This window comes from Rhipicephalus microplus, chromosome 3, assembly GCF_043290135.1.
Source record: "Rhipicephalus microplus isolate Deutch F79 chromosome 3, USDA_Rmic, whole genome shotgun sequence".
NCBI classification, from domain to species: domain Eukaryota; kingdom Metazoa; phylum Arthropoda; class Arachnida; order Ixodida; family Ixodidae; genus Rhipicephalus; species Rhipicephalus microplus.
In genome coordinates, this window is record NC_134702.1 from 33,979,468 (window position 1) to 33,995,393 (window position 15,926).

The window sequence follows — 15,926 nt, forward strand, 5'->3', positions numbered from 1 at the left end:
TGATTACGGCCAGGACTGTCGAACTCATTCTCTAACATCAGCGTAAGTGTACTCATTTGCACATAGCAATGAACATATGCCGTAGTCTCATAATGGCTTGTCTATTTCCTGCATGATTTTTTCTTTGTGCCTATCAATTCATTGATTTCTTGTGAAAAATGTTGATTTTGTCAAGTCTTTTTTTTCCCCACAGATTCAAACATCCATATCTACTGAAGATTATTTATCAGGACGCTGTTTCAGTGATGGCTTTGTACCTGCAGCGACGCAAGAGGACTCGAAACAGTCAAGTTCGGCACCTACACTTAGTAAAACCCAACAATACTAATTGCTTGTGCTGCCTTTTTTCATCTAAAATGTGCATAAAAGCCTGATGATGTTTTGTAACATTTGTGGCACAGGCCTGTGCAAATAAATGGCTTTGTAGTAGTCTTGATTTACATGATGGAACTCAAAAAGCAAAGAAATGGCCCTTGTATTGCAGAAAAGTTGATAGGCGGGATGTTCGGTACAGATTTATATTGACAACTTGGCAATATAAACGGGACAAAGTAAGAATGAGATAAAGTTGTTTGTTTACCGTCTTACTTTGTCCCGTTTGCGTTGCCAAGTTGTCCTAATGCCTTCGGATAGTTTGAACTGAACGAAGATATGAAATTTCCGACTATCAAGCAGGTCTGAAAGTCATAGTTCGAGTTTATAATTTGTTTCAGTGTCTTGTACACGAAACAGATAAGTATTGAATGAAAAGTGTTTTCACCCTTGTGGTTTTCTATAGACTAGAAACAAAGCAAAGAACAGGTGGTTGCCGGAGCTTCCTTTAGCACCAATGAAATTACAGACACCAATGAAATGGTTCGATTCGATTGGCTGTTACGAATACAGTCAGGCGTTCTACATAGGTCCTCTAGTGCCTAAGCTTGTCCACTTTTGCATTCTGTTTCTGTTTGCACTTAATTGAACTCGCATCGATTTCAACCTTCTCGTTTCAAAGAAATAAAAAAATGATAGTCTTTTAGAAGTTCTGAATTAACATTCTTGTGTTACAGCGGGATTTCACTGGAGCTATTATATGTTCGTCATTAACTTCTGAAAAGTAAGTTAAAGGGCTGTGGTGCCCCCCCCCAAAAAAAAGAAGCTGGACAAAAAAGTAACTTAATTGTGCATAAGCTGTGAAGAAAAGTATAAGCAGTGGTGAGTTATATGGCAAGGACAAAACACATGAAATATCAATGTCAAAGCTGTTGAATATGCTTAATCAAAGCATTCACTCTTTTGTTGCAACGAAATTGTAGAGAAAATCGCACACTGAAAAAAAAAATTTGTTCGGGATGTTCTCTGTGCAAGGGCAGCAGCTAGTGAACACCACAGATATCAAAAGTGCGACACTTACGTGAGTACGTGCACCAATTTTGCTGTCGGTGTAGGCACTTCATGCTACAGTTAACAAAATATTACAACAAAATTTTTTTTTTGGTTTCCACACAGAGACATCAGCACAACAAAATCCCACAGTCAAGTTCCCTGCTTTCAGAAGCCCTCATGTGGGAGGCCTTCCCCCCAATGCAAGCAGCAAAAAGGTTTTCGTCCTGCCACCCAGTCCACAGATTAAGCAGGACTCGTTAGTCATGCCACGCCCAAACAACATTCACCAAGTATGACCTTTACCTGCTTGTTGGCAACCTCATATTTTTAGTAGGAAGAGCAAACGCTGTAAACGATGCCGTCTACGCCTACTCTCGGAACTTGTGCATAGCATGTTCTGTAGCAAGTTTTTGACCCGAGTACAACTGCGGCCAAAGTGAATTGCAACGTGCTGCATGTGGTCTAAGTGGTGTAAAATTGCAAGGCGAGCTTGTTGATATGACATGTTTGAATAACAATAGTTGTGCAAGCTAACGGGACAAGAGAAGAACATGGAGACGCTGTGTGTGCGTGTCTCGTGTTCTTGTGTCCGGTTACCTTGCGCTACCATAAATATTTGTCTAAGTGCTGCCAACACTTCATGGTGGCATTGAAATAGAAACCTATCAGTGACGTTATCACTGTGTCGAATACAGTTAAGTTTAGATATAATGAAATTGATAAATTCCCTGAAATAATTGTTATAAAGAGGATTTCGTTATATGCAGGTTCCGTACGAAAATTCATAAAATAAACGCGCAAATTAAACAAAAGCGGCATTGAAGGCAGAGCTAACCCAAAACACTTATTTTACAGTAAAAAACTGCATTGATATCGTGATAGCAATTATATGGACACTCTCGGCGGGTTTTCCATCGCTGCCATGTTCCGTAACAAGTGCGAATTGATAACATGCCCCCGTGCATCGTAACTTTCACGAGCAGGTAAAAGCAAGCGAGCTATGCTGAAGCAGATATTGAATGAGTCGGCCCATCCCTATCGCCTGGAAAGTGCTTAACATCTCCCGCTCGTTAGAATTGCTGTTGAATGTTCAAACAGTAAGTAAACCAACCGTCTTGAACGAACGTAAAACAACGCGAGAGGGAGGGGGGGGGATTGCTTGAGTAGCAATGATGAACTTGAGTTTTAGGGGCGGTCGCGATTGCTGGCGCGCTTGCTATCTCGGCGATTATCAGTGCTGTTTCAACGCGAAGAGACTGTGTGAAAAGAGCACTTCTCCCTGGAGCGGCCGTATTTGCTCACACTAGCATTTTGTAGGAGTTCCGCGATATCGGATCCAAGAAAGTTGGCTGCCAGCCTTACTTTTATAACATTACGATTTTTTGCTATCGCGTTCATCCCATTGCATTCAACGCGCCGTCGTGTTGCTGGAACTAATGCGCTTATCGCGAAAGGTATACCAGCCTGCGAACTCGCGGCGCAAGACGGAAGCTCGTCACCGTGGTCTCGGAGAGTTTCCATCAGCACCTAATCTGACATCCCCTCAGTGGTGAGGACACGGTTGTCCGAAATTAAGAAAAGTCACAGTTTCGCCGCAAGGGTGAGGCAATGCGATAGCAACAACTTGGAATTAACGCTGAGAACGGTACGCAGATGGAAACGGGCAGCACGCTCTTCCCGCACAAATTATGCTACAAAAAACAACATACAAAGGACGAGAGCGAACTAACAATGTTCACCGCTCGACACTTAACGTGCCGTTTAAACAAAAACGGGGCACGAAACGTAATCACAGGTACAGAAATGAGTGCGAACCAACATTGTGCCCCAGTTGCTACTTTGCTGTGTTTGAAAAGCGCACTCATTTCGCAAACGCCGCCTGTCCTGCGAGCGAAGTGATCTTTTTTGCGCCCGGCAACTAAACGCAATTGTTCCGATCAAAGTCGAAGGCGCGCGATTTTCTTCAGCGAAGGATAAGCGCGCACGTACAGGCATCTGACCTCCCCCTCCCCCCATTCGCGGGGCAAAGTACGCGTGGGAGATGAGCGCGCATCGGGATGAACTGGGCGCCGTGCGCGGGTGGCTTCTTTTTTTTTTTCCTTTCTTGAGTTTTCATTTATATAGATACGTATACGGTGGATGGTGGCGGCGACTGCAAAAAACCAGCCGAGACTGTCCATGTAATTGCTATCGCAATAATAATAATAAAAAAGCAAAGCTGAACGACGTCGGGGGCCGCACCATGTGCGCGCAGTGAAACTATTTACGCGCGCATGGCGTCCTAAACGAAGAGCGAACGACACGGACTCCGCAGAAAACTATTCGGTCAAGCGCTCTCCATGTGCAGCGCCGCCCCGCATATGTAACGCTAACTAAAGGCGTGGCACTGTCAACCCGCACAAGTAGGTTTCTTTTTTTTATTTTGGTTTACAGTGGTGGGGGGGGGGGCACACACCCGCAAACGCCAGCTCTTGGGGTGCAGGCCCGCCTCGTGCTCACCCACCCGCGCCCAATAACGAGTCGTCGCTCTCGCCTGGTGCACCGTGCGCGCCGCCGCTGCTTCGCGCTTTGATGGCAATGGGGCAGTCGCGAAAGATGCATGCTCGTACCAAAATGCGGAGTAAAATTTCTAGATTGTTCGTGGGGACAATTCGTTATATCAAGGTTGTCTCCCACTGTTACTTCGTTACATAGAGGTCACAAATACTTGTGCTTCTATGGAGCAACGGCGTGGAAAAAAAAAAACTTGTTATATAAAGGAATTTGTGATATGGAGGTTCGTTATAAGCAGGTTTAGCTACCAGCATTTTCAAATGCACTTTCATGTTTGTTGACGTTAGTGTAGACTCGAAACCGCATCAATGATGGCCGCTTTGTTGCAGGTCATATTGAGTGCAACTGTACATGGAAGCAAAACATGATACGCTTCTGTTGCGTCATTGCAATTGTTAAGGTTTAAAAAATGAGGCTAATACAATGGACACTCGTTGCCGCAGCACAAAAGCAGGTTACTTCAAATTAGTTGGTTACCCACTATATATGTGGGTTTAATTTCAGGCCACGACTAGGGCATTTCAATGGGGGCAAAATGTGGAAGGGCCTGTATACTCAGACGAATGTGATTGTTAAGCAATCTTGGGTAGTCAGAATCAACTTGAAGTCCACACTTCCACTTGTAATTGTATGAAAGCTTTGGGAGGTAAAACGCCAGAATTCAATTTCTTAGTTAAAGCAGATTGCATTGTTAGTAATAGGGGCAGTGTGGGAATGTTAACCAGAATAGAAAGTCCAGATTGCTGTCCTACACTGGGAGATGGGAGAGTTAGAGGCAGAAGGGTAGTAATTTTCGCCAAAATGTGCTGAAGCTTTGACATCAGCATCAGAGTTCAGTGTTTAGTCACATTGTAACGCTGGAATGATCAGAAGTGTCAGGCAACAGATGAATACTGTATTATCATTGTTTGTACGTGTTGAAAGAAGGAGGTGATTTCGTTGTATCTCCTCTGCGACCCAGCTGCGAAACTTGTCTTTTAAGAAATGCTGATCATCTTTTGTATATTGAAATAGCAGTTTCACTTGTTCAGTTTCAATACCTGCTGCAATGTTCTGGTGGTTGTAGTGCTCAGCTGATGACCTAAAGGTTGCAGGATTAATTCTTAGCTGTATTTTGATGGAGGCATATGTAGGCTTGTGTGCTTAAGATTCAGGTGCACATTAAAAAGTACCAGGTGATCGAAATATTTGGAGCCCTCCACCGTGATGTCTTTCATAATCCTGGTGTGGTTTTGGGATGTAAAGCGCTAACAATAATAATTTTACTTTTTTTTTTCAACAAAGAGCTTTCTTTCAATCTGTCTTCAGTTCCACAATACACCAAAGATCATATGTGCTGCTGCACGATTCATTTTGATGATAGACCTGTTGCTGGTGATTCCTCACTCAAAGTATCTATACATCCTTTCAAATAAAATACTTTGATAGTAACAAGGAAACACAGATTTCACGACATTCACAGGAAGCTGTACCTCTAGAGCGTCTAGACAAATGAATGAAATTAAAAATTATTTTTCTCAGCATTCACATAACTGAGTAAGAGGAGATTCATTACATTAACAGTAAAGTAGGATTTATTGACTTTGGAAATGGGCTTTTCTTTAGGATATTGACATTTCAAGGAAATTGCTGAAAAATTTTAAAGTGACAAATTCTGTTTACAGTTTTATAAGAGCAATAAAAATATTACGTGTGTAAATTTCATGCAGTGAAACATATCTGATAAAAGATATTCATTACTCATGGTACTATGTAAGTCATTAATTTGTGACTCGAATTTTTTTGTAACTTGATTGCTCAGTGCAACTGTTTGTTCAACTGTCAGCTTCTAGTGCAATGAAAGACTTGCCTTAAAAATTTGTGGAATAGTAATGTCTGTGCTTGTACTAAGTTACTAAGCTAAAAACTTGGCTAAAATTTTTAAAAATATTACAAAGTCTTGGCAGAACACGTAAAATATTTCGGAACTTGACTTTTCTTAAGTAAACAATGTAACTGGAACATTTCTGCATTTGGTAATCAGGGTGGCGAGGTTTGGCTACTTGGCACCAATATGGCTACTTTTTTAGGCTGGTGGCACTAGAAAAATGGCTTGGCTACTTTGTGTCTATGTTCTCGTTCCCTCGATTTGGACCAAATTATTGATATCTCCTAGTGACATGGCAGCCACTAGTGTTCGAGCATGCGGATGTTAAAACGTGGTGAGCAAGGTGGGTTGCAAACTCCCAAAATTGAATTCGGCACTTGTACTGAAAAAACAAAAAACAAAAAACAAGTGGGGGTGGAGGGGGGTGGCTTTTGGTTTCCTTTTTGTTAGGTCTTAGAAAAACCTGTTACATGGGGCCTCATTTTTCAGAGCACCGATTGCTGAATGTAACTTAAAACTGTAATTGGAAGTGAACAGGACACTTGTAAGCGTTTTGCATCTATGGAGCTCTGTACTCATTGACATTAGCAATAGCAATATTCTCCGACAAAGTGCTTGTGTCACTTTTGTTAGGTAAGAAATAGACTGTGACTAAGGAATATTGACTGCTCAAACTTTGTTACCACACGTGAAACAATTGCAAGAGTGACCACAGATTTTGTATCGACACCACTAACTGTGATGCGCACTTATGCGGTAGTCACTTCGATATAACAACTTTGATATAACAACCTCGATATAACAACTTTGGGTCTAACAAAGTAAGTGAAAAGTACTCTTCCAGTAGACAGAGTGCTAGGAATAGACCTTCATTACGAATTTTTGTATATAACGAACTTATTTTAAATGTAAGGTGCACCTTCATTATTTGAGTGTACGAGCGAAACTTTGACAAGGGCTGCGTTCAAATGTGCTCATCTGTCTGCCGGTGGGCACTTTTTGCCACGCTTGAGATAATATGCAGGCGTGAAACCCGTGCAATGCGGTAGTGCACAGCAAGTGACGCAACTAAACCCATCCACCATTAGTGTTGCCTGTGTCATCCAGTTTCTGATCTGGTGAACTAGTGCAAAGAAGCCTGCACATTTCTAAAGAGGCGTACGAGTTGGAGGACGTCAATTCGGAATAGCATAACAGTATTGAGTTACATTACGCCAGCTCGACTCTGTGTGCATTTCAGTGGGACAACAACAAGAAAAACCTTCCTGTGACGGACGTAGTCGTTGAAGACTCGCTCACCCGGTGCCTGCGACCTCACCAGCGGGAAGGTGTCGTCTTTCTATACGAGTGTATCATGCAGATGAGAGCGTTTGATGGATGTGGCGCAATTCTGGCGTAAGAATTTGTTCTTTTCCTGTTTCTTCTAAAGCTAGTTTCCATATCCAATGGCAACTCGGCAGGAAATTCATGAATTGTCGCAGAATACTGTCTGCACTGATGGCTTTTCTGTTCTCAAATGATGGCACTTTAACATATACTGTGAAACCTCATTATCTCAAACTCGGTTATTTCAAAATCTGGCTTAATTTGAAATGTTTCCGCAGTCCCACATTTCGCAGTGTAAGTCTGAGCAGATAATTTGAAGCGACAGTTAGCACCAGTTCGATTAATTCGAAAACTATGGGTGTCATGTGTCAATAATTGATCCCTATTTCACCGCAAATCAGTGCAAACAACTGCTTTTCAGAGCCACTGGGCAAATCAATGTAGCGATACCAAGAAGTGGCAACTGAAGCACACCAGCCTCGCTACTTCCAGCGCAAAAAGAAAAAGTCATGTGGTGAACCGAAACGTGCGCCTGCAAAAAACAAAATGTGTTTAACTGCAACACAGTAGTGACGCATGGACAGCATATTGGATGTTTCTCGCCACGTCAGCGCGTTATGATTCACCCATCTTTTCTGGGATTGTAAAGAAATTCGACAGAAGACTGTCTGGAGAAATTCGCGATGTATGTGAACCTCCGAGTGTCGCTTGATGCAGCAATTAGCGTACTTGCACTCATGGCAGAATTCTTGTTTGCAACACCCCCCGCCGCGGTAGTCTAGTGGCTAAGATGCTAAGGCTGCTGACCCGCAGGTTGCAGGATCGAATCCCGGCTGTGGCGGCTGCATTTTCGATGGAGGCGAAAATGCTGTATGCCCATGTGCTCAGGTTTGGGTGCACGTCAAAGTACCCCAGGTGTTCGAAATTTACGAAACCCTTCACTACAGCGCCTCTCATAATCATATCGTGGTTTTTGGGACATTATACCCCAAATATCAACCAATTGCTTGCAACGCCTACTTCGAAAGCTAAGCTCGAAAGCTTCAATGATCATGTATTCCAGCCAAAACATATTGCGAGTTTCGTCACACTAGCCATTAATAAATGTTTTATGTTACCAAAAAGAACGGGCGAACGGTCGCATAATGACGTGCCGACTCAGCAAGGAGCAGGTGACACGCTGCCCGTTTGTCACTGCTGTATTGCAGCGAAGTATGTCTTGTTTTCCGCAGGTGCGCAATTGTTGATCACAACGGCATTTTTCGTTCCTTTTTTTTATTTTTGGTAGTAGCATTTTTTGGTAGTAGCAGCCAGGCTTACCGTTCCTCCGTGTTTGTGGCAAAATTAAGACCAGGTATTACAAAAAAGCATAATTTTTGGAGCCGCAATCTAGCCGGCACAGTAAATGATCAGCCCTTATTACTTCGAATAATTGTTTTTTGCATCCCACTTATTCTATGTTCTGTTTATTCGGAAACCCGCTTGATTCTAGGATTTCTCGCAATCTCGGTGACTTTGAATTAATGAGGTTTTCCTCTATATGCAGTGAATGTAGTATTGTATGTGAAAGTTTATGTGAGATCATTACGCTGTTATAACTGGTGTAAAAAAAGATGTGCAGCAACCACAAAAGAAAGAGAAACGGGTGTTTTTTTTCTTGTTTGTGTGTGTTATTTTTTGCATTATTTAGCATGTATAAACTAGTCTACTAACAAGTTTTACTGGACTGTTTACATGATTATCCGTGGCAGTAGAGCGAGTAATTACAAATTATCGGCAATATCACTCCTCTGTATGCATTGAGCACCTTATTGATTTGCATTGTGTAGTTTCCATAGGTAGTGGTTTTGGGACGTTAAACCCCACATATCAATCAAATCAGTTTCCATAGGTTGTCTTGCATAATTGGCCTGTGCTTAGTCTTTATACTTTAATAGTTTAAGCTGAATTTCCTGCCATTTTTCAACAAAGGAAAAAAAGAAAAGTACCCTAATCAAGTGAAGCTGCCACTCAGGTTGATCACAATTAAGCCTTATCTGAATGGCACAAAAAAGGTAATCTGAGTGACTTAAGTGATTTAGTGTTGACTGAAAGTTCGAATTTGTCAATATCACGCATAAAATTTATTTCATTAGGGAAGGCCAAATGTAGCACTTTTCAAGAGTTTTTGTTGTCTGGGAATCCTTGTTTACCTTTTTTTTAATGCTCATCTTCCATTTACCGTATTTGAAATGGGGAAAAAAATGTCTCAAATGTTTTTTTTCTTTTGTATGCTGGAAGAGGGATGCGTTTACACTATACTTCAAAGTGAATATCGTATTTCAGGGATGAAATGGGCCTTGGAAAGACCCTTCAATGTATCACACTCATATGGTGAGAACGAACAATACAAAAGCATGTGCTTATAAAATAAACGTTGCATGCGGCACCCACAAAACAAATTGCATTGCAAAATGGACAATGTGACACAATTCACTGCAGGACCCTACTGAGGCAAGGACCATATGGAGGCCAACCATGTCTTCGTAAAGTTATCATTGTCACACCGAGTAGCCTTGTCAAGGTGTGTACTGGGCAGATGACACTGACGTGAACACAGTGCTGAAAAATTTGCGTGTTGGTTCATGTTCTGGTGAGAGGAAAATAAATGTTATGGGCAGCTCAGTTGGAAAGAAGATTGAAGCATTACATGTCTATTTTCTTTGGGAATGTTTGTTCATGCTTCATTGGAAGAGTGGTGTTTAATAGCTGCTCCGCAGCAGTTACTTTGCCTTACATCATATAAGGCATTGAGTAAGAAGTGTAATACTGCATTGCGATACTAAAGTACTGTTGCTTGAAGATGCATGTTATCGTGCAGTTATTACCTGTGCTATGGTATTATTTGGAAGCTGCTCTGTATATGCTGTAGTATGTAGTACATGTAGTAAACTGCTAGCTTTTTAAGTCATGTTGAAGTGCTTGCTTGTTCTTCTTTTACATTGTGACTTAGTGTCACTGGCTAAAACTGAAGGTATTGGAAATTAGTGCAATATTCTGTGTGCCTCGAATACGCTACTTCTGCTGCGAAGTCGTGGTCAACAACTGGAATGTTCTAGCAAGGAATTTTTAAAAGAGGGGTTACGATAAACAGGGTACTCAATATCTTTGGTTGTAGATGCCATGTGTTCCCATTCTGTGGGTAGGATTGTATTCGATACCATTAGGAGTGCTAATAATCCATAACTGACATGAGTTGTACATCTGTGCAGTGTCATATGTATGCAGACTTATCATATTTGTTGTTCATCGAGGGCAGAATTGGGTCAAGGAGTTCAAGAAGTGGCTGCCGAACAGAAACCTTCGAGTGTACCACGTCGATCAGAATAACAAAATTGACGTAAGTGCTCTACCACCTTTACTGGCTCTGTGAAAGGCCATTTTCTAAACTGCCAAATTGTTGCGTAGTAACTGATCAACTAGCTATGAATAGTTTAGTCCAAGATTTGTATTGCGACCTTTTCTAATAATATGTGTAGCTGGGTCATCATTTTTAAAACATCGCCCTTACAAATAAACAATGTTTTTGTATGTACTTAAGCTTCTTTGTTGCTAATATGAACATGTTATTTGCCCTTATTTCATTGCCTTTAGAATACATTTATAGCTTTTCGTAGTTGCGACAAATCGCACTTGCTACAGCGTCAGAATTTGTTGGCACCATTGTTACCAGCGGGCTATAATCAGTTATTTTCGTGCTCCTTGATGGCTCATGCCATTGAGTTTCAATGCATTGCCGTGGAGACCTGGATTTTATGAGGTAATCATGCTTTATAATTAACTTCTTTTTTTTTTTCAGATCTTTTTAAATGACCCATCTATGTATCCTGTGCTGATTCTTTCGTACGAGATGTATATGCGCGCCAGCGATCGCCTTTCTCGTATCAACTTCGACTTGCTCATCTGTGATGAGGCACACAGATTGAAGAACGCCAACATCAAAACCACAGAGGTAAATCAGTTTAGTAACTTCAGTCGACGAGAATTGCCTTCGAATTTTTGTCGTCTCTGTGGCTGCTGAGTTCTTGTGTTATTCTTGCTAATCTTTCGCCTCCTTTCTGCACCTTCATTGAATGGCCATTTGTCTGTTTTGCCTGTTTTGCGTGATTACTCATAATTGTAAGTTGTTGCCCGTTGTGATCAGCGGTCCCAGTGTTACCTCTTATAAAACGGTTGTGAAATATGTTTTTTATAAAAGTGAACTTTCTCCAAAAGTTATCTTGAGAACTCTTTGTTTTAATGGGACACTAAAGGCAACTATTAAGTTGACGTTGATTGTTGAAATATCGGTCCAGAAACCCCGCAGTGTTACTTTTGTGCCAAGGAAGTGCTTATTTTAAAATAAAATCCTCTTTTAGTGGTTTGCATTGGGTTAGCGCTCTTCAAATTACCCGCCTCAAAGTGAAAGCTGTCATGTCACTGCTGCCGTGCACAACGTTGTCTGGCTTTACTGTGCGACTACTTACACTAGTAGCAGCAGAGTGAAAGTAGTGGAAGCCACAGAAGCAACAACAGCCATTGAACAATTTCCTGCCGTGGCCTCTGAAATAGCAGACGTGCTTGGCTCAACTAGGTCCCGCTAGATGGCACGACCTGTCCAGTTTAACCAGGCGAAAATTGAACTTTTGAACCTCTTGTGCCATTCCGCATAGTAACGTCCGGTGGTTCTTTTTAGGGGCGAAGCTCCTTAAGGCTTGGGCTGTGCGTCCCCTGTATGTAGCCACTTTTCGTTTAGTTGGATTGGATTGGATAAACTTTTATTTGGTCCTCCAAAACACAGATCACTGTGTTGCTGGCAGCTCCCACGTGGGGACTGAGATGCCAAGCTCCTCAGCCGCCTCGCGGGCTTGGTGGACAGCCCAGAGCTGATCTGCCAAGGACGAGCTGCGGATTGCCGCCTCCCATCTGGCAGAGGTGATGTGCGATAAATGAGCGAATTTGGTGCACTGCCAGAGCATGTGTTCTAATGAAGCTATTTCCCCACAATGTGGACAAAGATTACTTGGGTATAGGTCAGGGTACATGATGTGTAACATTTTCAAACTAGGGTACATCCGCGTTTGCAAAAGCCTTAATGTAAGTGCTTGGGGCCGGGTTAGATTTTCGTGAGGTGGAGGGAAAATCCTTCTAGACAGGTAGAAATGTTTAGTGAGCTCGTTATATCTTGTAAGAATTTCCCGGTTATCCCCTTCACTGGTAGAACGCATCCCCGGGGAGGCACGGTTGGAGAGTTCTCGCGCCGCCTCGTGTGCTGCTTCGTTGAGATTGGGAGGATTGATTGATTTGTGGGGTTTAACGTCCCAAAACCACCATATGATTATGAGAGACGCCGTAGTGGAGGGCTCCGGAAATTTTGACCACCTGGGGTTCTTTAACGTGCACCCAAATCTGAGTACACGGGCCTACAACATTTCCGCCTCCATCAAAAATGCAGCCGCCGCAGCCGGGATTTGAGCCCGCGACCTGCGGGTCAGCAGCCGAGTACCTTAGCCACTAGACCACCGCGGCGGGGCTGAGATTGGGAGGGGAATCGTTGATTTGTCCAAGGTGAGCTGGGAACCAACTCAGAAGATGATGTGTTATGTTCTTGCCTTGCAGTATTTTCAGCGTTTGTTCACAGACCGTCCCCTTGGCGAACGCCCGTAGTGCTGCCATGGAATCACTGTAGACGACTTCAATGTTATCCATCTTGAGTGCTAAGGCGATGGCCACTTGTTCCGCAATGATTGGGTCTTTCGTCCTGACCGTCGCTGAGTTGACGACATGGTCAGCCCCATCGACTACCACTGCCACAAACGCTTTCCCATTGGCGTAGGAAGCCGCGTCAACAAATACGACCCCTCATTCCTCGTTTGAGACTTGACGAAGTATAGTCCTGGCCCTCGCTACTCTTCTTCCGACGTTGTGTTCTGGATGCATGTTTCTCGGTATCGGAGATACCGTGATAGTCTCCCTGATGTTGTCAGGGATATCATTGTAATTGCGTCTGATTGCTATTGGGTGTTGGCCCAGCTCCTGCAGGATCATTCTCCCCGACCTTGTAGTAGATAACCTTGCAAACTGTGCTCTCTCTTGGGCTTCTGCTATTTCTTCGAGCGTGTTGTGTATGCCAAGCTCAAGCAGACGCTCGGTGCTGGTATGTATGGGTAGGCCCAGGACCTTCTTGATAACTTTCCTGAGGAGCACATTCAGTGTCTCGGACTCTGCTCTTGACCAGTTGTGCATTGCTGCCTCGTATGTGAAGTGACTTAGAACAAACGCATGCATCAACCTGATGAGGTTGTCTTCCTTGATCCCATTTCTTTTGTTGGCCACTCTGCGTATGAGGTGCACCGCACTGTCTGTTTTCCGAGTTAACTTGGCTATAGATTTGCTGTTGGCGCCGGTAGACTATCAGCATTCCCAGGACTTTGATGGAGTCGACCCTCTGGATGGCATCCCCTTGATTTGTACGGAGATGGATGTCTATCTGGTTTAACGGCTTCCATCCCCTGGGCTTCGGTCCCCGGCGTGCAGTCCGATAAAGCAAAAGTTCTGACTTACTCGAGGAGCACTTGAGCCCGGAAGGGCGAAGGTAGTGTTCTACGGTGTCAATCGCCTCTTGCAGAGCGCTCTCAATATGCCCCTCGCTTCCACCTGTGCACCAGATGGTAATGTCATCTGCGTAGATGCTGTGCTTCAATCCTTCAATGCTCGATAATTTCTTTGACAGTCCAATCATGGCAATGTTGAACAGCATTGGTGAAATCACTGCCCCTTGTGGCGTGCCCCTTGCTTCTAGTTCGATTACTGCGGTCTCGATATCTGCAATCTTCATCACGGCTTTTCGATCTGTAAGAAAGGACCATACGTAGTCATAGAAGGCTTTCCCTAGACCAAGCTTGGAAATTGCTTCGAGTATGAATGAGTGGTGGATGTTGTCAAGCTTGGAAATTGCTTCGAGTATGAATGAGTGGTGGATGTTGTCAAACGCTTTTTCTAGATCTAGGCACAGAATGGCTCTCACGTCTCTGGTTTCATTGTCAATGACCTGGTGTTTGATAAGCTTCAATGCATCTTGTGTGGATAGCCCTGCCCTGAATCCAACCATATTGTGTGTATATATGTTGTTATCTTCCAAGTACTTGTTTATCCTGTGCAGTATGGCATGTTCTGCGACCTTGCCGATACATGATGTCAAGGATATTGGCCTCATGTTGTCCAAGTTAGGGGGCTTTCCTGGCTTAGGAATAAGGATCGTGCTGGCCAGCTTTCACTGCTCTGGCACCCTGCCTTCTTTCCATGCTGAATTGATCATATCCCTCAGGGTTTCAATTGAATCGTCGTCAAGGTTACGCAGGGCCTTGTTTGATATACCGTCCGGGCCAGGGGCCGACCTGCCGTTGAGATCATGCAAGGCTCTTCTGATCTCCTCAATGTTAAAGTCGCCCTCAAGACCTGGATTTGGCGTGCCCTGGTACTGTCTACTTGGTGGTGCCAATCCTCTTTTGATTGGGAGGTACTTATGCACGAGCTGCTGGACAACTTGCTGTTCTGTAGTGCGCGCTATCTCTTTATGCAAAATTCGAGCGATAACATGCTTTTGATTTGTTTTGGTAGTGTTTTCGTTGAGGAGATGCTTTAACATATTCCATGTCCTGCCATTGCGCATCTGACCATCGACGGAGTTGCAGATTTCGTCCCATTGCTGCCTCGATAGTGCGTGACAATGTTCCTCGACTGATCTGTTTACCTCAGCTATCTTCTTCCTCAGTCTTCGGTTCAGGTTGTGGGAATTGAGGCTGGCCCGCTGCCTTTGCGCGGGCTTTCCCGCCTTTCTGCCATTCTCATGTCCCGACATGTCTGCCCTCCTTTGCTGTCTGCCGCGCTGGGAAGGGCGGAGTGACGTTTAACTCCCTCACCCGGTAGCGGATGTTGACTGTGGCGCCGCGCGGGGAGCCTCCCGAGAGGTTTTCGCGCGCTGCGTCGGGAGCGGTGAGTACAGTCCGGGACTTCAAACGGTGAGCCACGCATTCTTTTCCGTCCGTCGAGTCCCGTCGCTCGGGGCTCGTCGGACTTCGCTGACGGCGCCTCGCGCCCGATGCGAACGCTCACCTTTTGTTGCCCCGCTGCGTACTCACGGCCGAAGGGCAGTACGGTGTCCTAGTGCGTGGCCTAGCTACGCCGACCCGTCTCCCTTCGAAGCCAACGCGAGCGCCTTTGCCCTCGCTCGAGCAACCGGGCCCCCTTTGTCCCGGTGTCTCCGTGGATTACCTTTACCGCGGAGACGTGCTCGTGGCACCCTGTGTAGTACTTTGTGCCCGTGGCGTGGATAAGTCTACTTGCTTTCCCGCCGCGCCTTTTTGCAACGGGCTGTACTGCGTTTGGTGTTGCCACAATACAGTGTTGCGACTTGAGCAGTATCGTGTTTCCCGCCACGGCGACGGTTAACGCGTGCCCTGCGGCTCGCTAAGACCGGACCCAAGCTGGTGGCCGTACTCCTTCGGGATACGTGTACACCACACTGGCGCCCAACGCGGTATCAAAAGCTCTAGCTTTTGATTGCTCTTAGCGAGTCAGTTCGCCTGCGCGATTCGGGCTCGTCGCAACATGGCTGCTTCGCGGGACTTTTGTCCGCTGTACCTTTTAGCGGATGCCGCGTTGCACACGGAGGCCATTGCCTCTATGGACGGGAACCCTTCTGCGCCCGTCCGTGTCGGCACCCCCTATTGCGGTGACGACACGAGGCACCTAGCCGCTCCCTTTGGAGATGGCGCGTCGCTTCGGAATGGGCCTC

At 44.6% G+C, this 15,926-nt stretch overlaps 1 protein-coding gene across 1 annotated transcript in view; it reads left to right on the forward strand.

Moving 5' to 3' along the window:
• Positions 1–15,926, forward strand: part of LOC119176775 (DNA repair and recombination protein RAD54B) — a 61,831-nt gene that overhangs the window by 16,890 nt on the left and 29,015 nt on the right. The window contains exons 7-13 of the mRNA XM_037428134.2: positions 194–308; positions 1,489–1,655; positions 7,026–7,180; positions 9,437–9,484; positions 9,593–9,674; positions 10,410–10,490; positions 10,950–11,102. Coding sequence (XP_037284031.2) covers positions 194–308; positions 1,489–1,655; positions 7,026–7,180; positions 9,437–9,484; positions 9,593–9,674; positions 10,410–10,490; positions 10,950–11,102 — 801 coding nt within the window. The remainder of the gene's footprint in view (positions 1–193; positions 309–1,488; positions 1,656–7,025; positions 7,181–9,436; positions 9,485–9,592; positions 9,675–10,409; positions 10,491–10,949; positions 11,103–15,926) is intronic.